Source organism: Camelus bactrianus, chromosome 19 (genome assembly GCF_048773025.1).
Source record: "Camelus bactrianus isolate YW-2024 breed Bactrian camel chromosome 19, ASM4877302v1, whole genome shotgun sequence".
Taxonomy (NCBI): Eukaryota; Metazoa; Chordata; class Mammalia; order Artiodactyla; family Camelidae; genus Camelus; species Camelus bactrianus.
Window position 1 is genome coordinate 36,002,528 of NC_133557.1, and position 22,871 is coordinate 36,025,398.

Sequence of the window (22,871 nt, forward strand, 5' to 3'; positions counted from 1 at the left end):
TCCCTTTTGGGTAAGAAAAAGCAAGGTTATAAATACATACACGCATTCCCTGGTATGTTTAATCAGGGAGGATAAACCAAAACTTACAGAAATGGTGGATATGTGAGGTAGCCGTTCTCCACTGGGATGGTCTTGTACCTCAGGAGACGTTCAACAGTGTCTGCGAACATTCTGGCTGCGTCTGCCAGCATTGGCACACCCAAACTTAACACAACCGCAGTTGAAGCCGCGAGTCCGCACCTGCCCCTGCAGCCTAACTGTCCTGACTTCGTCTCAGGGTCTTCCCAGATTTTCAGTCCAGAAACTTGGGGAAAATCTTTGATTCCTCCTTTACCCACACTCACTATATTAAAATTTTCGGCGAGTCTTGGCAGTACCGTTTCCTTCCCTTTTGCTTTAGACTAGAAAACCAAATGTTGTGGCGTTGAAGTGGAGTAGAAGTGTGTATGCTGTGGTCCGTCTGTCTTAGCCGTGTCAGAGGAGTTAGGCAGTGAAATTAAGTCACATGAGGGCAGATAAGCAAGCAGACTGAAATACGGTCACGGCTTCAAATAAATGGGGGAGAGCTGAGAGAGAATATAGCGAAATGTAGTTATGATTGTGAATGACAATTTTTTAAAGTTAAGACAAAATAGTAAGTTTTTGTTTCATAAATTGGAGTGCTATGAGATAGCATGGTAGCAAACAGTGTTAAGAGAGTGTGTTGGAATATTGCCATCGGCTTGAAAAAGAGTCTTGTTAGATAAAACTCACTCACAATCACAAAGGACATCCTTGGGGTACAGAGAGCCCTGACTGACAGGAGCTCCTAGCCGTGAGGGATGACTGCGTGTATCAGAATAGGAGGACGCTAAATGGAAATGTTAAATGACGAATTTCAAAGAGAGAAAATTGCAGGGAAGAGCTGTTGTACGCGAGTGTGGCTTAAGACTCAAGGCAGGTGAGAGTAGGTTAGGTTATAAAACCATTTTACGGGTCACAGTGTTCTCCATGGTGCAAGGCTAACAGTGACAGAGAAATGCAGGTGTTCCTAGAAATGAGAGATCTTTGCTCCTAACAAATTACACTTAACAAATAGGTTAATGGATTGTAAAAAATACGAGAACACACACTCATATGTACACACACACGCGCACACAGAGGAAGAGCGGCTCTTAAAATCATAAAGATAGGATTCTGGGCGTAATTCCAAGTTGTATAGATTTTAGTGGGTTGAACAACCAGAGTCTGAGTGAAGCTGGGGGAAAGTAAAGAGGCTTTTTGAAAGAACACAGAGTACGTGGGGATGATGGCAAACTAAGATGCAAAGTGCAGTTTCTAGACTGAGAGCAAGAGCAGAAGTTAGGCCAGAGGAGAGAGAGACGCAGACAGCTCCCTGGAGCTGGGAAGGCCGAGGGTTGGAGTCGCGTGGGGCTCCTCCTGCGTGATCCTGGTGCTGGAGAAACAGCAGGTGCCCGGCGCCTCTAGGGGCGGAGTCACACCCCTTTACCGGGTGCATTTTGGTAGAAGGTGTCGTGGTGGCCAAGGGTTTTTAATTAACTTGTTCTGAAGCACGTAGTGCATTCTGACTTAAAGAGGTGAGAAGCCAGTGAAATGTGGTGGTTCTAGAACCTCAAGAAAGATTGATTTTAATTGCTGAATTATATTGACCACAAAGGGACGGTGGGTGTGGAGAGCCAGGCAGTGTGTCGGGTTTGATGGGCACGCGATGTGACCTCTTACTCCGAAGAACAGTGTATACGCGTTACAGCGAACATCTCATTCCAGGTAGTGGTTTGAAGACCCTTTTTGTTCTGCAAGTGAGCAGGTTGGGGAGCAAACATTTTAATTTTATATATGGGCATTCAGAAAAAATTCAGAAGAATATGACTTTTTGATCATTGCAGAAGGTAGTGGAATATGTCAGTTCCAAAGAGAATTAACATTTAAAATTGATATGTAATTGAGAAAGGTAATTTTTAAAGGGCTATGCAACTTAAGGAATAATTTTGTCTCAACACGTTGCTTAAAATAAATAAGAGTAAAACTTATTTTAAAAGTTATTACTCAGATATTCTTTACTCTAAAATATAGGATGTGTCTACTGTTTGTGGTAGGCATTGTGTGTTTTATTGTATAAAGAGACCAATTACAAATTCAATTCCTAACAATTTTCTAAGATTCGTATTTCTGATTCTCCCTCAAAATTATCTTGAAGCAATACAATGTAAAAAAATTAGTTTCAGCAAAAATAAGTGGTATGTGTGCTATGACAACACATACCATCTATTTCATTAAATATTTAATTACTAACCACTACCAATATTTCTATTTGTCCTGAAAACTGGTCTGTTGAGGGCACCTTATCTTTTTCTCAAGGAGAAATTTTGTTAACGTATCTGTAATTTTTGCGACTTTGTAAACAAGATGTGAAATATTTTGTCATTTGACAATTCTAAGAAAATGCATTATATTTCCTGAGAGATTTTCTTCTTTTTCAAAAGGTGCATCGCCATCTGCTCCCTGGGGGTCTGGATATGTGAGGAGCTCGCGGAGCGTACGGGCCACCCTCAGCTGAAGGAGGCTGTCAATGTCATTGGTGTCACTTTGAAGGTACTGCCAGTTCACCCTGCGTATTGGACGTTAAGCTGCATCCCAGCTGTTCAACCATTTTAGTTCAAATTAGCCTGATCTCTGTTTTCCCTTACATTACAGAGACGTTTCGATTTAAAATTATTTTTCTGGGCGGAAGGGTATAGCTCACTGGTACAGCGTGTGCTTAGCATGCAGGGGGTCCTGGGGACTATCCTCGGTACCTCTATCAAAATAAATAAATAGGACTTTTTTTTTTAAACAAACAAAAATTTGTTTTCTGAGAGCCACCTTGACCGTCCTGTGAGGGTCCCGGGAGGGGCCACCAATGGCTGCTTCCCCACTGGCAGCTGCAGCCTGGCCGCCCACCGCCTGAGCTCCGTGGACCAAGCCCAGTGGCCAAGTGGGGTTCCTCTGGTGGCTGGCAGCTCCTGTGGTCAGCAGGACGCCTGTCTGCTGCTGGCCGAAGTGACCAGGAAGTGGGATGTCATGCCCTGGCCTCTTCAGCAGGACTGAGAGAGACGGGATAGCTCCTGGGTGGCCGCCCCAGTGCGCATGTCCGCTGGGCCCCGGGCACTTGGAGGGGGTCCTTCCCCCTTTGCTTTGTCGGTAAGAAGAGCTGCCACCTGCTGGGCATTCGCCTCCCGCTGGGCCAGATCTGTCTTAGTATTCCTATAAATTTTCAAAAAGTGCTTTAATTTTTCTGTAATTACGCAAAAAAAAAACCAGAACAGAATGTACCTGCCATGCTTTGAGCCCCTGCTCTGTTGGGGGTCCCAGCACCAGGCGTGGACCGTCCGGTCGAATTCCTACCCCCGTAGACGCTGCCACTCTGCCCGTTCTAGAAATAACAGAGAGGGCGACTAAGCAGAAGGCCCAGGAACTTGCCGCAGCCTGAGCTGCTGAGAAGTCAGGGGACCGGGATCAGCCACATCGGTCTCCCGTTAAGTGTAAGAGAGCTCAGGGAGAGGAGCGGGAGGCCCAGGCCGGCCTGGGGGCAGCAGGAGCAGGAGGCCCGGCGGGGGCGGGGGGCTTCCTGCCTCGTGGGCCCCGCCCTGCTCTGGGCACTGCTCTGCTGTGGCCGCGCCTCCAGGAGCGCTTGGCAAGGCTGGCCTGGCCGTGACTGTGCCCTCGGTGTGGGAAGGGCGCGGGCAGCAGTCTAGGGAGATGCTCCCCGGGGCTGTGGATGAAAACCAGCCTGTGGCTGCAGGAGTGAGGGAACAGGTACTGCCCAGCCGCCGGAGATTTTGTTTCTGGTGGGACAGCATGTGGGTGGTGGGGAGGGGGTGGTTTGTTCTCGGCTGGAGCCATACTTACAGACTCCGGCCTTCTGCCCAGGACGTGGGCTGAGGGCACTGGGATGGAAATGTCAGCTCAGGCTCTGGAGGCTTCCTGACCCTGCCTCCCAGGCACCCCGACCGAGAGGGGCCTGAACTGAGCCCCGGCCCTCAGCCCACCAGCCACTCCTTCTCCCAGCCCATCTGAGGGGCCATCACGACCGTCTCCCCTCCTTTCCCCACCGCCCGTCCTGGTCTCAGAGTCCTGAACAGCCTTCCTCATTCCCACCTGCTGCCCCAGGGTCGTCCTTACACAGCCGGCCCCTAGTCTGGACCCTCAGGTCTGGTCCATGCGGCTGCCAGAGGGGTCCATCCACAGACAGGCCTAACCCCGTGCCCCACGGACCAGTGCATTCAGCGTGGACGTGCCTGCTGCCCTGAGCTGTCAGCTCCTTCAGAGCAGGGACTGCCTCGCCCCGTATGCCTTGTCCCCTGTGCTTTCAGTCCAGTGCTGGCATGTGGTGGGGACTCCGTGAGCCTGCGCTAGGTGAGCCAGTGAGTGGGTGATTTCCTCCCCACGTGCCCTGAGATGCTCCGTGTGTCAGTAACACACAGCGACCTTGCCTGCCTCTGTGCCTGTGCCCGGCCCGCTGCCTGGAAGGGTGCTGTCCGCTCCTGCGTTCCCCTAGGGTCAGCCCACCCTCCCTGCTCTGCAGGGCCTTCTCTCTGCTGTCTGTCCCCAGCTCTCCAGCCTCACCCTTCTCTGTCCACAGCCCTCTTGTCTTTCTTGTCTGCCACTCCCTTCATGTCACCATGGTCACCTTGTCTGCCTCCAGCTTAGCAGGAAGAGCCATGCCAGCCGTGTTTCAGCCCCATGACTTGACCGCTGAGATGCAGCAGAAACACGCCCAGTGCCCACTCCCATTCCTCCTCTCCCTTCGTGTTCCATCTTCCCCTCAGACCCCCTCAGGGGCAGGCCAGGCACTAGGAATATGATGGTGAACAAGATGTGGGGAAACAAACACAAAAGAACAAGCAGACAAGCAGGGACGTTCAGCTCTGATAGCCTTCAGTGCAATACAGAAACTCCACAGGGCAGTGGGACAAAACCGAAGGGCTGCAGGGGGTGGGCCCTACGCCTTCGGACAGGCATGGTGGCCTCACGGGGGAGAGGACATCTGGTGCCATGATCTAAAAGATGTGGCAGCACCAGCCAAATGCAGACCTGGGGAGTGAGTGTCCCAGGTGGAGCAAGGAGCAGGTGCAAAGGCCCTGAGGCAGGAATAAGGCAGAGTGTTTGAGGAATGGGCAGAGGCCCACCATGGTCAGGATATCGTCATCCCTTTCGCACATCCCCAGCCAGCAGTCCTTCCAGGGACTGTCCTCTTGACATGCTGTCTCACAAGAAATGGAAGAGGACCCTGGACTCACGCCAGACCCAGAAAACATACTCAGTTATTGAATCTACGTAACTTTGAATTCTGTTCCCATAGTGCCACATTTCTTGCATTTCTTAGAATGTTAAAGTTGTATGTTAAGTTTAATGTCATAGTATAGAAAGTCTTTGGGTCCATTCTCATTTCTCCGCGTGTAAAATGAAGGGAATGTGTACCTTCAGAGCTGTCAGTGCAGAGTTATCAGTGCGAAAGTGAGTCAGTTCTTGGAAAAGGTCCGGCACCCAGGGGATGCTCAACAATGTACTACGTCTTATTTTCCCCCCGTTGCCAGAACTGTCATTTATGTGATCTGAATAAGGTGCTTGAAGTTGTGGCTTTACTTTCCAGGTGACTGCACGACAGTGACGTGTTTCTGTAGAACGTTATGGACGTTAACACAGCCAGTCCAGACAGAGGCAGTTGCAGAATGGGGATCATGCACAGACAGTCTGGGAACAAGATGCACTTTTCTTACATTTAATGCAGAACCAGGACTTGCATCCCTAAACAGTGCTGGAGAGAAAGAACTACTTTGTTCTTCTTTGGGAATAATGTACGTGCTAAGTGAGGTTGTTTAGCTTGGGGTTGTGTGGTTTTTTGTTTGTCTGTTTTCACAGTTTCCTAACAAAATCGTGGCCCAGGTAGCCTGTGACGTCCTTCAGCTGCTGGTTTCCTACTGGGAAAAGCTTCAGGTCTTTGAAACCTCTCTGCCTCGGAAAATTGCAGAAGTAAGTCTTCCTCCTGTAATGCTAGAACACAAGCGTTTCCTCTGATTATATTTGATACTTAATTAACTATGGATACTCAAACAATTGTTAGAGGGCCGACTGTTAAATTGCCACGCGAGTCACCCATTTTAAGACTAAATTGCCCTGGTTCTTCTCAGCTGTGATTCCAGGCCCTGCGTAAGAAGCCACCAGTGTTCCAGGGCAGTCTTACACTGGCGGGGTTGGAAAGGCAGACACGACCGCAACAAAGAGGCCTTTTGTAGACTGGGCCTCATTCATCCCGAGTAATTTGGATGGTGCCAACGAGGAGCAGGCAGCTGGTTGCGATGCCCTGTGTGCGGGGGGCGGGGAGGGGCCGCTGTGTAAAACAGGGCCCTGCTCTGCTGCAGCGTGATTACCCAGCTGTAACGAGATTGCGACTCGCACACCCTCTGTGGGGTAGTTGGTGGAAGAGAGGGAACGGGAAGGGTCTTCTCAGCGAGCGTGCCCCCGAGGTCGGGGCTGTCGGGGGGGCGCCGGCTGGTGCAGAAGCAGGACCCCCGGCCCGCAGGTGCCTAGTGGTGAGGCGCACGCGTCCCCGCCGGCTTCTGTCGCTGCGCTTCTTTAAACACGCCCTGCTGTGTACACATCCGGACGTGGTATCTCAGGGAGAGAGAAGACGTGATGTTGATTTTTCTCTTGGCCCTAGATAAATTTCACCAGTGAGGTCACTTTGTTCTCTCGGAGAGCCGTCAGAAATCACGAGTGATTTTCGATCTTAAGGGACCTAGACTTGAGGTAGAGCTTCGGACAATAGGAGGATAAGATGCTGCAGAAAGCCAAGTCGGGTTTTTAGGGCAGCTGTATAATTTATCACCTACATGGGAACACCTGTGGGAATGAAGAGGGTGCTGTTCCCCCGGGACCATAGGCGGACAGGGACCCAGAGTAATTTATGAGAAAATTATCAAATGGGAGCATTTTCATAATTATTTTTGGAAGTGTTTTTTGCTTTCATTGTGAAAAGCGTGGAGACCGATGATGGAAATTGTGTGAGTCCAGAGAGACATACTCCTTTCTCTGATGCCCCTGATTTTGCCGCCAGCCTGGCCCCATTGCCTTCTGCTGGTTTTCAGGAGCACACACATCTCTAAAATGACTCTTGGCTTTTTGTCAGCTTCCTCTAGGAGTTGGCATCAGGCTGGGCTCAGTGGCAGGGCCATCCTGGGACTCTGATTGCATACATGGCTCCCAAAACCCTCACTACGGTCTGTTTGACTGGGGATTTGTCTTTTGCACAGATCCTTGTGGCCACAATTGCTTTTCTGTTGCCCAGTGCAGAGCACTCCTCAGTGGAAGCCGATAAGAAGGTAAGCAGCCCACGAGCTGAGGTTCCCCTGGAGTTTGGGGAAATATGAGACACAATGGTAAACCATACCCCACAGAGGGGTGGCCTTTGTCATGCTCTCTGTGTTGGCCCTCATGGCCTCCCTGTGAAGCCCTCACTCACTGTAAATAAGAATAAATAGTAAACAATTTATTCTAGATAATTAAAGTTCAGTCCTTCCGCATGCGTATGTCCTGAGCATTGCTGGCACGTGGGGCAGTGCTGTGGTCCTTGGTAAGGAACACGTGGGGGGTTGAAGAGGCTGCAGAGTAAGGCGCAGGGTCTGCCTCCTCTCACAGTTCATCGTGTCCCTGCTGCTCTGCCTCCTGGACTGGTGCATGGCCTTGCCCCTGAGAGCCCTCCTCCACCCGGTGTGCACGGCGGCCCTGGAGCAGCCCTCGCCCCGAGCCCCCCTGCTGGACTACGTCTACAGGGTGAGTCTCCCCTGCGCCCTGGGGGCGCCGACTGCGCACCTGCACATCCCACAATCACTGGAACATGTTTTCTGCATTTACTTATATATCTTTGCCCTTTTGGCAAGGATTTATGGGGTAAACATTTTAAAGGAAAGGAATGACTTCGGCAGTGAAAATGGAGCAGCTGTGGTCATAGAGCGGCCGCGCGTCCCCAGTGCGCGAGGCTCGCATTCCTCTGACTGCCGTCTGGACCCGGCTGCGCTACGCTCAGGGCCCCTCGTGCGTATAGCCTGGTCGGTACCTGCTTAATTTTGAAAGGAACCGTTTATATCGTAGGAATAGCCATAGCCTTCACTTGACAAAATCAAAGGACGAAAACGTACAATGGTCCCCCTAATCTGTTTTAAAAGATCTTAGGGTATAAATTAAGGAAAGACAGTATATCACATCAAAGCAGTCAGCCTCATCGATCTTACAGCACTTAAAACACTCGAATTTCACCGCCGCCTGCGGACCGGCTGTGGCGCTTGCTCTGGTCCCTTTATACCAGCCTTCCTTACAGGCCTCACAGCCCGCCCTGTGAAAGCCTTTGTCTGTCTGTCCATCTGTCTATCTGCCTGTCTGTCTGCCTGTCTATTAGTTGTGTGTCGTTTGAATAATTACTATTAAGTAGGGACAGTCCTGTTGCTTATTTTTGTAGTAACAAACCTTTAACAATAGTTTTTTTTAAAAAGATTTCCAAGTTATTAGTTGATCGCTTTGTTGCCTCACTTTAAAGTGAATTTAAAAAAAAAAAAACTCACTTAGTCATGGTTGAAATTCTACCAAAAAGTATTATGTACTGTTAAACGATTTCTTCAGTTGTCAAATATTGTAGTAGCTGTGTTCAGATGAGTCATTCTTCTGTCATCCTGGTGTGTTAGAAGCCTAGATGGCTTGACCAGCTGAAGTAGCCACAGTCATTTAAATTCTTCTCTTTTCTAGCCTCTCTTTTCTTGAAACATTTCTGTTAAAATTGCTTTACCAATATAACAGGTACTTTATAGTTAACACGGTACATAAATTTATTGAATAATTCTTCATTGTGTTTTTAAAGGAAACCTTTTTTTGTTGAAGTATAATTTGCACCCAGGAAAGCGCATCCGTCAGTCGTAAGTGAGAGCTTGGTGGGTTTTCACAACATGAGCACACCCTCCAAACCAGGTCCCGGTCTAGAAACAGAGCGTCCCCAGATCCCAGGAGCCCCGCTGTGTCTGTTCCGCACACACCCCGGTGACCGCTGTCTGGGCTGTGGCTACCGTGTGGACTCATACCGTCCCTTGGGAGTCTTAGTCCTCTGGTTCACATGTGTATGCGTTTCTGCCGGGCGTGCACCTGGGAGTGGAGCTCTGGAATCCACGTGTTCCGCTGCAGTAGCGGACGCCTGGTGCTCTTCAAGAGTGGCGTGCAGATGTCCACTGTCAACAGCGGTGTCTGTGAATTGCGGCCGCTCCACATTCTTGCTGACTGTTTGCGTCTGGCAGGAATGCAGTGGTATTGCATTGTGGTTTGAATTTGTATTTCTTATATTTATGGCGTTTAACTAAAGAAATTAATTCTCTTGAAGACTGGGAAACAAATTTTATATTAATAAGAAAGCTACCCTAAGTTTCCTAGACAGCTTTTTTCCTGGGAAGAGGTGTCCAGGCGACTGTCCCCTGCCAACTGCAGTACTTTTCAGCCGTGTCCAAAGGCCACATGTGCCTCCGTCCTCCTCCAGTCCCCACGAGGCCACACAGGTAGAGGGAACTAACTCGGGAGAAGCCCAGCCTGACCCCACGGTGTCCTGCCTGGGGCAGATCAGAGCAGGTCCCCAAAAGTGATCTTTCCCTAGTTTCTAAAGTACTATCCTCGTCTTCATAAAAATCAGGTTTTTGAATTAATGATCTTGAATTTACGATTTAAAAAAGTAAACTTTAGTACAGTTATTAGCTCATTTATACGCTTTGGCATACTCAAGATGGTTTGTGTGCCTGGCTTACAGGCCTTCAGTCAACGGTAATTGGTTAACAAGCAGTGAGCTTTCAGGAAACTAATTTGTATTAAATTTATTGCATTAATTATACTTTTAAAAATTGTATTAGCTCTTCCAAGTCATGGGGTTGTGAGTTAACACAAATTCAGATTCATTAACATTTATCAGCTAGGCTAAGGGTCTCTGCTAATTGCTCCCTCTCTGCCTTCCAGCCTGGGTGGTGGGTTATCTGCAGCTCATCCCCCGGCTGGGTCCTCATCCCCCGGCTGGGTCCTCATTCCCCTGGCTGGTCCTCATCCCCCAGCCGGTCCTCATCCCCCCGGCTGCGTCCTCATTCCCCTGGCTGGTCCTCATCCCTGGGCTGGGTCCTCATTCCCCTGGCTGGTCGTCATCCCCTGGCTGGTCCTCATTCCCCGGCTGGGTCCTCATTCCCCGGCTGGGTCCTCATTCCCCTGGCTGGTCCTCATCCCCTGGCTGGTCCTCATCCCCTGGCCGGTCCTCATCCCCCAGCCGGTCCGCATCTCCTGGTTGGGCTCCCTGCCCTCGTGCTGCCTCTGTGGACCAGAGCAGGACTGACTGCACAGAATAGGGAAATAAGCTCTTGTTGACGTTTCCTTTCCTTTTACTTACTGACATTGATGTGAAAGGAGCAAGATACACTTGCTAATAGCAGGAAGGCGTTCTAGAGGGGAGGGATTCCACGTTTTCAGGAATTACCAGGCCGGAGGCCTACCTAAGTGCCATTGTGTTTGGACAGATCATCAGGAGACAGGAGGTTGGTGGCACCCGCAACGCACCTTCCCTTCTGTTTTTGGCAGGTTTTGCACTGCTGCGTTTGTGGCTCGAGCACATACACCCAACAGAGCCACAAAACCCTGACGCTGGCTGACCTGTCATCCACGGACTACGACCCCTTCCTGCCCCTGGCCAACGTGAAGAATTCTGAGCCGGTTCAGTATCCTTCATCAGCAGAGCTGGGCAACCTGCTTACTGTCGAAGAGGGTAAGAGTCTCCAGAATATTCATTCCCGTGAGCAAAAAAGGGAAGGTGGCAGCCTTTTGTTCACACTTGCTGTGTTATTTTTTAAAAATCTAGTGCTGAAATCCAGGTTTCTAGAGGTTTCTGTGATAGCAAATTCTTCCCTCCTTGTTTCTTGTCCTTTTCTGTTCTTCTCCCCCTTCTTGTCCCATCCTGGTTAAATTTTGTATTATTAAGGACCTGCATGTCTCAGATCCAGGGGACCCACAAAACCAGTTCATTTTCTGTCCCCAAGGAGCTTTCATCTCATGGGAGAGACAGGATTAAGGCAGAGGGACTCACATGTGTCCCTGGAGCACCGTGGGGGCTTACACGGAGGACTTAAGCCAGACCTGGAAGGATGGGCAGACTTTGCAAGGCGCTGGTAGAGTGTTCCAGACTAGGAGGGCTTCACGAAGAAAGAGGGGAGTTTGCGAGCCACAGCGTGAGACTTGATCTCAGAGCAGAGGGCCCGCCGGAGAGTGTGTGGGTGTTGTCAGGACTTGGGGGGCTGCCGTGTGTCCCCCTCCACCACCCTTCTCCCTGGATGACAAGAGCCCCTCCCTAGGCCTTGGAAGATGAGTCAAGATGTGGGTGTGTCATCTATACATGTGATAAAGCTGCGTAGAATAACACACACACACACACACACACACACACACACACACAATGAGTGTATGTGAGACTAGTGAACTCTGAATCCTGATGCGTTGTCTCAGCGATGATTGTGATACTGTACTGTCCCCATCCAAGATGTTACTGTTTGCGTGAAGGATATTCAGGATCGCTCTGTATTATTTCTTACAAGTACAGGTGCATCTTCAAGTGTCTCAAAAATTGAAAGTTAAAAAAAAAAGTGGGTATGGAGTGTCAAATCATCCATGAAAATTTTATGGACTTAGCAGGCTAAAAACCTAGGCCTAAGAATGGAACCTTGGGGATAGAATAGAACTTAAGGAATTCGTTAAAGGAAAGGGAATGAGGGGACATCACCAGGAAAGCAAAGTCTGGAAAACGGACGGAGAACCGAGAGGTGTCGTTTCTAGGAGGTCGAGGGAAGAAGGTGGACAGGCGGCCGAGGAAGGCTGGCAGAGACAGGTGCTTCCAGAAGCTCATGGAGGGTGAAACCAGAACAGGAGTGGTTTTATTTTCCAAAGAAGTGTTTGGTGGTGGGTCTGGCCGAGTACTTTTGGGCCGAGTGCTTGGTCTGTCGCCAGACAGTGTGAACAGGTGACCTGGGAGTGCTGAGACAGACCCCAGGTGGGGCCTTGGGCAGAGGGAGGAAGGACTCGGCAGGCACTCGCCAGTGAGGGTCCGGGGTCCAGGCTGTGCTCTCAGGACTGCAGAGTCGGAGTAGGGTTCAGGCCGAGGGGGACGGGCCGGGAGTGGGGTCCAGCTGGGAGCGGGGCTCCGGAGCAGCCTGTCATTGTTTTAGCAAACAGGAGGGATTTTCCCAAGGGTGCCCAGGTCGGCAGTGATGGAGGTGGACTTTCAGTCTAAGACTTAATGACCAGGTTCCTGAAATGCTGCCTTCTTCACATGGAGGTTTTGCAGGAGAGCAGACCCTCCTGACTGGGGCCGTGTGGCTGGCGGGGCCGTGGGGCACAGTCCATGCTCCTGCTGCGTGCCCTCCGGTCTCTGAATCACCTACCTGCTTGTCCTCTGCTGGTGTTCTGCTGTTCTCTCAAACTGCAGTCTTTTCTTGATTTTTCCCCCCTAGTTGTAAATTCAAAACATTTTTTTAAATAATAAAATGACCCTGGATCTGTTTCTCTGTTGTCTCCTACCTTGTTGTCCATGTCATAAGAAAATTAACTTACCTTCCCCTAAAGGCAACCCACAGGGCTGTCCCGGAAACAGGTTCGCCACTTACCATGACCCGTCACTTAAAAATGGCAGAAGACGAATAGGTTAATGGAAAAGGACAAACCTAAAATTAGCACATCTAAATTTTTGTGCCACTTTCTTTCAATATACAACAGTCTCTGACTTGAATATTCACTCTCCAGAGAACCTCGGGGCCTCATGCAGACTTGTCCCAGCACAGTTCTGTGGTATAAAAATGACTGTGAACTTCTGTGGCAAAAGAGGTTTTAAACTCTCTTGTGAACTTAGAAACCAAGTATCTCCTAACCCTTTAAGCCCAAATGATAGAAGTTGGTTTATTTAATTGTCTGGTGTTTTCTTTTTATTAGACGTTTCCATTATCACTTGTTCTTAGTGTGACGCACGATTCTTTTGAGAATTTGGTAGATTAAAATTTCTCTTAACTGCTCTCAAGCTTAAGTAGTCATTTCAGTCCATCCTTGTGGAGTTAGTCTTTCTTCCTTATACCCCAAATGTTTCACACGGCCCACTTTTACATGCTCTTGTCATTCTTTCTATACGTTTGAAGTCTGAAAAATTTTGTAAATTAGTTGCTCATGGGCATTTAACCAACTACAAATTTAGTTAAAGCCTTCTAAGGCATTCCATGAATTATTAATAGACCAAGTTCTGTTAAATATTAAAATGCCCCAACAGCAAGACGTAGTCACAATGATCCTAAGGCAAGTGGCTTCAAATACTTATTTTTTATTTTTTTAATTTTTACCATTTCTTAATTGAAGTATAGTTGCTTTACAATGTTGTGTTAGTTTCAGTACAGCAAAGTGATTCAGTTTTTTATATATATATATACATATATGTATATATATATATAAATCTGTTCTTTATCAGATTCTTTTCCATTATAGGTTATTATGAGATATTGAATATAGTCCCTGTGCTCTACAGTAGGCCCTTGTTGGTTATCTATTTTATATATGTCAATCCCAAACTCCTAATTTATCCCTCCTTCACCTTTTCCACTTTGGTAACCATACATTTGTTTTCCATGTCTGTGAGTCTGTTTCTGTTTTGTAAATAAGTTCATTTGCACTGTTCATTTTTTTAGATTCCACGTATAAGCAATATGTATTTGTCTTTCTCTGTCTGACTGACTTCACTTCGTATGATCATCTCCAGGTCCTTCTATGTTGCCGCAGATGGCATTATTTTGTTACTTTTCATGGCTAATATTCCATTGTATGTATATACCACATTTTCTTTATCCAGTCATCTGTTGATGTGCACTTAGGTTGCGTCCATGTCTGGGCTATTTTAAGCACTGCTGCTATGAACATTGAGGTGTATGTATCTTTTCAAATTAGAGTTTTCTCTGGATATATGCCCAGGAGTGGGATTGCTGGATCATATGGTAACTTTATTTTTTGTTTTTTAAGGAATCTCTGTATATATGTAAAAAAACAGCAACCCAATCAAAAAATGGGCAGAAGATCTAAATAGACATTTCTCCAAAGACATTCAGGTGGCCAACAGGCACATGAAAAGATATTCAATATCACTAGTTATTAGAGAAATGCAAATCAAAACTACAATGAGGTATCACCTCACACCAGTCAGAATGGTCATCATCAAAAATCCACAAATAATAAATGCTAGAGAGGCTGTGGAGAAGGGAGCCCTCCTGCACTGCTGGTGGGAGTGTAAGTTGTGCAGCCAGTTTATGGAGAACAGTATGGAGGTTCCTGAAAAAGCTTCAAGTATTTTTAAGTGGTCAATGGCTTGATTCATTCCATTATATCAGTGTCTCCCTTTCTGCACGGAGGGGAGTGAGGCCACCTCCCTAGCCTGGTCCCACAGCCCCCACCCCAGCTCTGCCGTCCCCTCCAGCTGCACATCCTCCCCCTGGAGATCCTAGAGCCATCGGCTCCTTGAGGACCAGGATCTTTCTCTGGTTTTCTATAGCTACACATTTTTCAGTGTCCCTGTCAGAATGAAATCTTCATGTAAGTGGGTTCTTTTAGCGGTCTATTTAAATTGTACTTTTACATTCCAGTAGAATTCATGTCAAAAAAAAAAAAAAAAAAAAGAAAAGAAAAGAAAAGAGGCGAAAAGAATCCCCAGACTGAAATCCTCGAACTTCCCAAGTGCAGGTTGAGAGCTGGTGCTGCTCGCTTGTAACCCCCCCTCCCCCTGTCTCTGCATGCTCCCTCCGCTGGCAGAGAGGAAGAGGAGGAGTCTAGAGCTGATCCCGCTGACGGCCCGCATGGTGATGGCGCACCTGGTCAATCACCTGGGCCACTTCCCGCTCCGCGGGGGCCCGGCCGTGCTGCACAGCCTGGTCAGCGAGAACCACGACAACGCGCACGCCGGCGCGGCCGAGCTCTCCCCCGACGTGTTCAGGAGCCCTGGCCTGCAGCTGTTCGTGTTCAACGACAGCACCCTCATATCCTGCCTGCAGACGCCCGCGGACGGTCCTGCTGGCGGCTCGTCAGCGGGCGCCTTCTCCGACGTGCGGGTCATCGTGAGGGACGTCTCAGGGAAGTATTCTTGGGATGGGAAGCTGCTCTACGGACCTCTGCAAGGCTGCTCCGCACGCGAGGGCAGAAGTCCCTCTCTCCCGATCTCTGGCTGGCTTCATCCAGCCTCCGGACCTCAGAAGGAGCTTTCTCAGGCAGAGGAGGGAGAGGATGTCCTCGACCAGTTGCTGGAAAACATTGGTCACACGAGCCCTGAATGCCTTTTACCATCACAGCTAAATCTCAACGAGCCTTCCCCACCCCCGTGTGGGATGAGCCATGACCAAGAGAAGGAAATCATCGAGGCCATCTTGCGCCAGAACGCGCAGGAGGACGAGTACATCCAGAGATGCAACTCCAGCTCCGCCATGAGAGTCCCCAGCCAGGAGCAGCCTCCTGCCGTGGGGCCCCGTGGGGCCTTCTACTTCTGTAGGCTGTTGCTTGATGACTTGGGAATGAATTCTTGGGACAGAAGGTAACGGCCGCCTCTAGACCTTCGGTTACTTCATCGCAATTTTTGTGGGCTTGTTATTTCCATCAGTTTGGGGTCTGGGAAGCAGAGAGCAGAAATGGAGATTTTTCTCTGCTTCAGCACTGAGGGCTTATTTTATGCTAAATTAAAGCTAGAAATTTAGCTAACTCTGCTGTGTTGATGCACAGATTGAATTTCAGGCATCTGCTATGTACTTTCAAGGGTATCAAACATTTACTCTGTGTGTGTGTGTGTGTGTGTGTGTGTGTTTTAATTATGGCTGTGTGTCCATTGTTGCTTCTGCCTTCAGGAAAAATGCAGATGGACGACAAAGATGGAATAAGCCACCGTCCGTCCTTAGCGCTGGTGGGGACAGCAGGCTCTGTACACCTCTCATGAAAGATGCTGTGACTCAAGGGTTCAGCCCACTGGGAAGTGCGGGGCGATGGGGAGGACCCTGTGGAAGGGGCGGGTCTGAGCTACGGAGGTGGGGAAAAGGGTCTCACAGCAGAGCCGGCAGTGAAAACAGGTGCAGACACGCACACAGGTCACACAGCCGCGGGCCGGGGCCACCCAGAGTCCCTGGACCGGAGGGGCGCAGTGGAACTGTGATGTCTTTGACTACCTTAAGAACGGAATTCATTCTGGAGGCTTGGGTCACACATCTTTTATGAATGAGGTGTTATGGATGGGTGGATGGAGGGACCGATGAGCAGGTAGATTTGTTAGTCGATTGGAAAGGGCAAAACTGATCTGTGATGACACGACTTTTCTTCCACCTCTCTTTCTATACAGGAAGAATTTCCATCTGTTGAAGAAAAATTCAAAATTACTGAGAGAGCTGAAAAATCTGGACTCCCGACAGTGGTACGTGGAAGTATGCCCAACCACCCTGTCCCTGTCTGTGTGCGTGTGTGCGGGGCCCCCAGACGCGGGTGCCGAGCGAGCTCCCCGCACAGGTCCGGGAGCCAGCACGCTGACACAGACCGTGCCGTTGGTGTTTTCGCCCTGAGGAATAAACTTACATGAGGTCATCGCCCCCACTGATCTCTGCCTTTGACTGAGGCACATGAAAGCCAGTGGATTCTGGTTCTTATTTCACTTCTGCGGCCACCTCTCGCTCCACTGAGGGTCAGGGGTTTGCCCAGGTCAGACAGCCTGCCCATGCGCACAGACCAGTAGTTTGAAGCCAGTGACCCCGACTTCCTACCCTGCACCGTGGGCCCGCCGGCCAGCATCCCGCGGTCTCAGCTCTGCAGGGTTGGCGAGGTTAAGACCCGGGTGCTGTCACGAGTTGCTCCTCAGCCCCAAACCTCGTTCTCCAAAGCTGGTCAGTTCTCAGATCTCCCCCTTTTCCGGACCATCTCAGAAGCCATCCTCGGTAATCTGATGACCAGCGTTTGATCTGGGGAGATGCGTGCTTCCAAAAGCATCTCTGTCCGGAGCACCTGTAGTCCTTGGTACGTCGCAGGTGCTCGAAGTCTTGAACAGCCTGCTCCCTTTGAGACAGGAGGGGAGGGGGCAAGGCACAGCCATTGAAACAGTGGCACGGCAGTTAGCGCCAGGATGGCGGGAGTCAGCTCGCAGTGGACTGTAAGGCCTGAAGTGGCGGGAGATTTGACCTCCAGTCGACCTTGAGCTACTCTGTACGCTCCCTGATAAATTAACACTGTGACGGTTCCGAGGCTAGCCGTGAAAGGTCAAAATGGGTGGTGGCCCAGTTCCTGGAACCCCGCCCTGTCCCCAGAGTAGTTGGAATAAGCCTTGCACTTGTTAGCGTGTGAAGTTCCCCAGCCCATGAGGACTGAAGCCCCGCCCCTCGTGGTCGCTGTCTCTCTGTCCATCTCTCTGGCCTTCGGGGACGGCCCGTGCTCGGTGTGGAGTGCGCGTCTCTGAACACATCTCCCTTCTCTCTACTGAGTTCTGTCCTGCGTGAAGCCCAGGACCCTCGCTGCATGGGGCGCGTCCCTGGAACTTACCTCTCGCGCCCACATTTTCCTGTGTCGCCTTGATCTTTAGTTTTTAAAAAGCCCATTTCTTTCCACTCCTCTCGGAGCCCTCTCTGCGCATCTCAAGGAAGGACCTGCAGGCGCCCCCTCCCATGGCCCCTCCCCACGCTGCTGCTGGTCTTGTCGCTGCATCTTCTCCGGAGGAAGAGAACAGATTCTCTGGGGAGGTTCTGTGAGGGCTTTTTCTGAAGGGCTCGAAAGTCACCTCGCTCTCCCTCTGGCCCCTGGTAGGGAACAGGCAGTCCCTTGGGTCCCGACTCACTTTCCAGGCACATGCTGAATGACGCCACGCGTCCTTGTGTCACGCTGGCACACGGGTGTCGCGTGCTTCCGGCCGTTCGTTGAGTGTGAGTGTGCTTCAGTTGCATGAGGCGCAGTTGAATCAGCTCCCTGGGAGGGAGAAGTGTGGCGCTGGAGACCTGACGGGCACGTCCTCCGCCCCTGGATTGACGTTCACTTAAAACCCCAACTCCCGGGCTGCGTGTCTTCCTGACAAAGGTATCCACTTGTTCTCCAGTACAGAGTGTTTTCAAGGTTCTTTTTGGGGAAAAAAAAGACAAGGGACTCTTTAGCTGTGAGAAATGCAGGCTGTCTATGTGCTGGTCAGGTAGCAGGTGAGACTACACCGTGTCCCTCCGCTGCCTTTCAGGATGTGTCCATTTATTTCTGACATCAGCATCTCTGCCTGCGGCCAAGGCAGAGCTGCTGCTTGCCGCGTCCTTAGGAAAAGCAGAGACTGTCTGGCAGCTATGCTTTTTATACCGGGAAGTCAGCAAAGACGTGTGAATGCTGTGCCGAGTTAAAAGAGGGCGCCCCTTCTCAGCGTCAGTGCCTCTCGCCACCACACGGCAGAGTGACAGTTAAAACCGTGGCTCTCTCTTTGGCTTTTTAATGCGACAGCACCAGGAAACCAAGCTGTTCTGGCCTGTTCCTAACGAGAAGGAAAGACTCATTCTAAGGGGGCGGAGGAAGTTGCTGGTTTTCTGTCCCTGTGGTCCTCAGCTGCCTGCTTCTTCAGGCGCTGGTCCTGCAGGCCCTGGGTATGAAGTGCTGTTAACGCTGCTAATTATCATTTCAGAAGCCCGGCTCTCGTAAGGCCAGACTCAGCGTCTGCGTCCTCCCAGGCTCTCTGCGGTGCTAGCATTTCGGAGGCTGTGAAATTTGATGAGAGTTTACAGCGAAAGGTCACCTTTCCTCACACCTCCATCAGTCAGGCAGTCACTGGGGCCGAGGGCTCTCTGCTCCCACTTTGGCTTAATGAGGACTCAAGGACCTGGAAGCAGCTACAACCGTAAACAGCCTGGACTTCCAAGGAGAATAAATTAAGAACATTTCAGATAAACCTGAGATGGTCTTACGTGTGTAAAGTGTATACAGCAGAAAAAAATGAACTAAGGACTTTTAAATATACAGACAGAGCTGCAGAAAGAAATTGAGTAACTGTATTTTCTTCCCCACGTGTTGAAAGAGACAGTCTCTTAGTTGACAGATCGTGACCTCTCTTACCATCCAAGCCCTCGGGTCATTATTGCTCTTTGAGGGCCAGTCCGAGGCAGGAAGCGGTGCCTCGGCTATGGGAGGACAAGACCTCTGATGGTGTGAGGGCACAGGGTCTCTGCCAGAGCAGCACCCAGAACCCCCCGCAGCCGTCCCACCGAGACGGGCGCCCCAGGAGGGCGCTCAGGCTACGCCGCCGGGGCCTGCTGGACGCCCACTCGCCCGCCGTCTCTGCTGCCAGCAGGGCAGTGCGCACCGGGAGCCTTAAAAGTGGGCAGCGACCTCGGTCCCGTTTCTGTGAATCTAATTTTTATGTAAATCTTTTTTTTATTGAAGTATAGTCAGTTACAGTGTGTCGTATGAATTTATTTTAAGGACTCATCAAAGATAATGTGATAAGGTCTTTACAATGGAAGCAACCTAAGTGTCCGGTGACAAGGACTTGGATCCAGTACAGTAATGTCATGGGATGTTACACAGCCATTCATAACCTTGTTACACAAGCACGAAGTATAAAGGCGTTCACGCTCCCAAATGGCCTGAATGGTGACTTTTATGTTAGGTATATTTTACACAATAAATTTTAAAAGCGTTCATAAATATTTTGAGTGAATGAATCAGTTGCAAAACATGAGAGTAGTTTCTCATTTTATATGCACAAATGCATCCTGCACTGAGGTGAGGGTTATGATTTCAACATAGAAGCAAAGAACACTAGTGGGTTTTTTTGTTTGTTTGTTTTTTTAGGCAGAAGTTACAATTTGGCTGCACATATACAATGTATTGCATGTAAATACATATACACAATATACTGCACATATTTCTTAAATTTGCATGTATGTACTGTTTATTGTTTCTAAGAACGTTTAGAGCTTTAGTTTTTTAAACTTACATAGTTATCAAAGGAATAAAGCCAACCGCAAAATAAGAATTAATTCAAAAAGATACATACACCCCTACTAGTGGGTTTTTTTTATTCTTCTGTGTTTTCTAATTTTCCTTCCAAGTATGGTCACTACGTGTAGACTCCAGAGAGACACGAACACGGAAAGGACTAGAAGGAGCACACTCTCCTCCTTGATTTATTTTTAAGACTTTTTAGTTGAGCTTCAATTCATTCTGCTAATTAAGTAGAAAAATAATATTCCTGCAGGAGGAAATATTGGAGAATATGTTAAAATATGGAGCCCCGATTTCACCAATCTAATGTCTCATCAGATTATGCATGTTGAGATGTTGAACAATTAGACGGTAGAAACATTCGGATTATGTAAGTGCTCAGTAGTTTTCCTATGAGATGTTTCAGAATGTTCTGTAGAAACAAGAAGAGTGGAAGTGCTCTGGGAATGACAATCCAGAACTTAACAGATCACTGGGTGTAGGTCCAGCGGCTTTGGCAATTCAGAGTATGATTTATAGAATGAGTTATTGATATAATCAAACGTGTCATTGTATCTATGGCCAGTTCAACAGAGATTTAACTGGGCCACTTCTGTGTGCCGAGGACTGTCTATGCTGGATGTCCAGCAGGTTAGGAGGCACGTGCATGGCATGTTTACTTGATTTAACAGCAAAGTGCCCCAAACCCATCCTGGAGGAAGTGGACGAGCCATTTATATGGCCCAAGACGTCTCCCCGGACAGCTGTGCACCCCGTCAGGCCCGCCGAGACCAGCCCGAGCGCGGGGCGGGTGCAGCCCCTCACAGAGGAAGGACCCGGGTGTGTTCTGCCTCGAGGAGGTCGCTTCCGTGTCTCGTCTGGCCCAGGCCTATTTCACAGTTCCAGTGAGCAAGCCCGTTCCCTTATCTCAGTGTGGGAAGGGAAATGGGTGTGGTCACCTAGATTGTTCACAACTGAGATCTATCTGAAATGCTTTCAAAGATTTTTTTTTAACCAAAAATGGAGAGAATTTGTCAAACCATGTGCTCTGACATGCTGTTAAGTGTCTCATCTGTCAGCGAGTAGTCTCAGGAACCAGGCTGCCCGGCCTCCGGCCCGGTCCCCTGCTCGCTGCATGTGCTTTCTATGCGACTTGCTGTGCCTCCTTTCAGCTCTCTCCACGAGGGAGGTGACAATACGGCTTGTCTCCTCAGGGTGCTGGCGGAGATAAATGAGATCACATTGAACCTTCGTGGGGCGATGACTGGCCCCTCGTGAGGTCTCAGTAAATGTGAGCTGAGTGGCAGGAGTGTGGATGGCAGCAGTGAAACGATTTTCCACGTAAGGATTCTGACTCCTCTACGTTCAAACCTTTACAGCCGTGAAACGCACAAAATCGCAGTGTTCTACATCGCTGAAGGTCAGGAGGACAAGTGTTCCATCCTCTCCAATGAAAGAGGAAGCCAAGCTTATGAAGACTTCGTTGCCGGCCTTGGATGGGAGGTAATCGGTTGCATTCTGGAGGAGTCTGTTGACAGCGCCGTTTAAGGATGGGTGTGAACCAGGTGTTGAGGACACATGTTTTCACGTGTGTTTTCACGTTCCAGTGTGGCGTGGGTAGAGTTCTGGAGTTGAAGAATAGGCTGAATTTGACATCTTCAATTAGTTATTTTCGTCATTATACCTAAACTTTTGTTTCTCCTTAGCTTTCCTCTTTGTATTGTTTCATTTGCTTTTTATCAGAACCAAATAGGTCAACTCACCAGCCATAGACAGTCTGTACTGAGAGAAGACAGATATGGGCAGAGAAGAAATGGCTTTGGTCACAGTATGGAGACTGGCTAAGAAACCGATGACTTAACGGGTGAAAAAAGGAAGTTAGATGAGGCCCAAAGTTGACTCAATAGTAGCTGTGCTGGTTTGGCTATCAACCTGTGTCCCTAGATCCCAGGGCGGCTGATATGTTAAAATTTTATTTTTCCTTTATTAAATGATACTCTGGCAGAAAGACATGTATACATTTATACACACACACACACACATACATATTTGTCTCCAAAACATATTCCTGGAATCTATAAGAATTCAGAGTAGCTAAAATGGAAATCAGCATATCTGCAGTCTTGTTCTTCTCATTCCTGTTGTTTTGGTTTCTTGGTTGTCTGTGCTGGGGAGACTCTCTAGGCACCTAAGTGAGACTTCTCTCTGAGGGCTGAGTGTGAGCGAAGAGACTGCTGTGGGGATGGGAACAGGGTGCGGGGCCAGCAAGGTCAAGACCGTGCACTCTCTAAAATGCAAGTGGTTTTAGTCTAAAAGTTATTGCACTTTTAATAAGTTGTTCTTCTTACTAATAGGATGACTTATTTGTCATAGAATATACTGCTTATTCAACTGACATATTTTTAAATTTTAATTTTTAAAATTTTTTTAAATGAGGGGGAAATTAGGTTTTTATTTATTTATTTTTCTTTAATGGAGGTACCATATGGTTTGACCACACGAGCACTGTTTGAGAAAGCAGAAAACCCCACACATCCATCAGTAGGGAAGTTCTGTGTGTGCGCATGTGCACACACGCACACACACACACACACACACATGCGCGTGCGCGCGCACACACACACAGAGGAGGGGGTGAAGTTGGAGAAATTTGCACCAAACTTTTGATAGCAGTTTTCTTAAATTGGTAGGATTTTGGCCCTTTTGTTGTTAATGTTTCTTTAATATTTTAATTTCATCTAATTTTGTGTTACATCTGTTTGTAATACAAAGCTATGAAAATTAAAATACTTAGATTCTTAAAAAAAAAGCCTACCTTCCTTGTGGTGAGTGAGACGAGCTCGAGC

General features: G+C 48.8%; 1 protein-coding gene across 5 annotated transcripts in view; it reads left to right on the forward strand.

The window, feature by feature from the left end:
- Positions 1–22,871, forward strand: part of RALGAPA2 (Ral GTPase activating protein catalytic subunit alpha 2) — a 265,479-nt gene that overhangs the window by 153,135 nt on the left and 89,473 nt on the right. For 4 of the 5 annotated variants that reach the window (XM_074347799.1, XM_074347798.1, XM_074347801.1 and 1 more), the window contains 8 exons: positions 2,484–2,592; positions 5,902–6,012; positions 7,293–7,361; positions 7,678–7,812; positions 10,627–10,810; positions 14,872–15,643; positions 16,436–16,507; positions 21,405–21,528. In XM_074347799.1, the coding sequence (XP_074203900.1) occupies positions 2,484–2,592; positions 5,902–6,012; positions 7,293–7,361; positions 7,678–7,812; positions 10,627–10,810; positions 14,872–15,643; positions 16,436–16,507; positions 21,405–21,528 (1,576 nt within the window). The remainder of the gene's footprint in view (positions 1–2,483; positions 2,593–5,901; positions 6,013–7,292; positions 7,362–7,677; positions 7,813–10,626; positions 10,811–14,871; positions 15,644–16,435; positions 16,508–21,404; positions 21,529–22,871) is intronic. The other variant, XM_074347800.1, reaches the window with a different exon arrangement.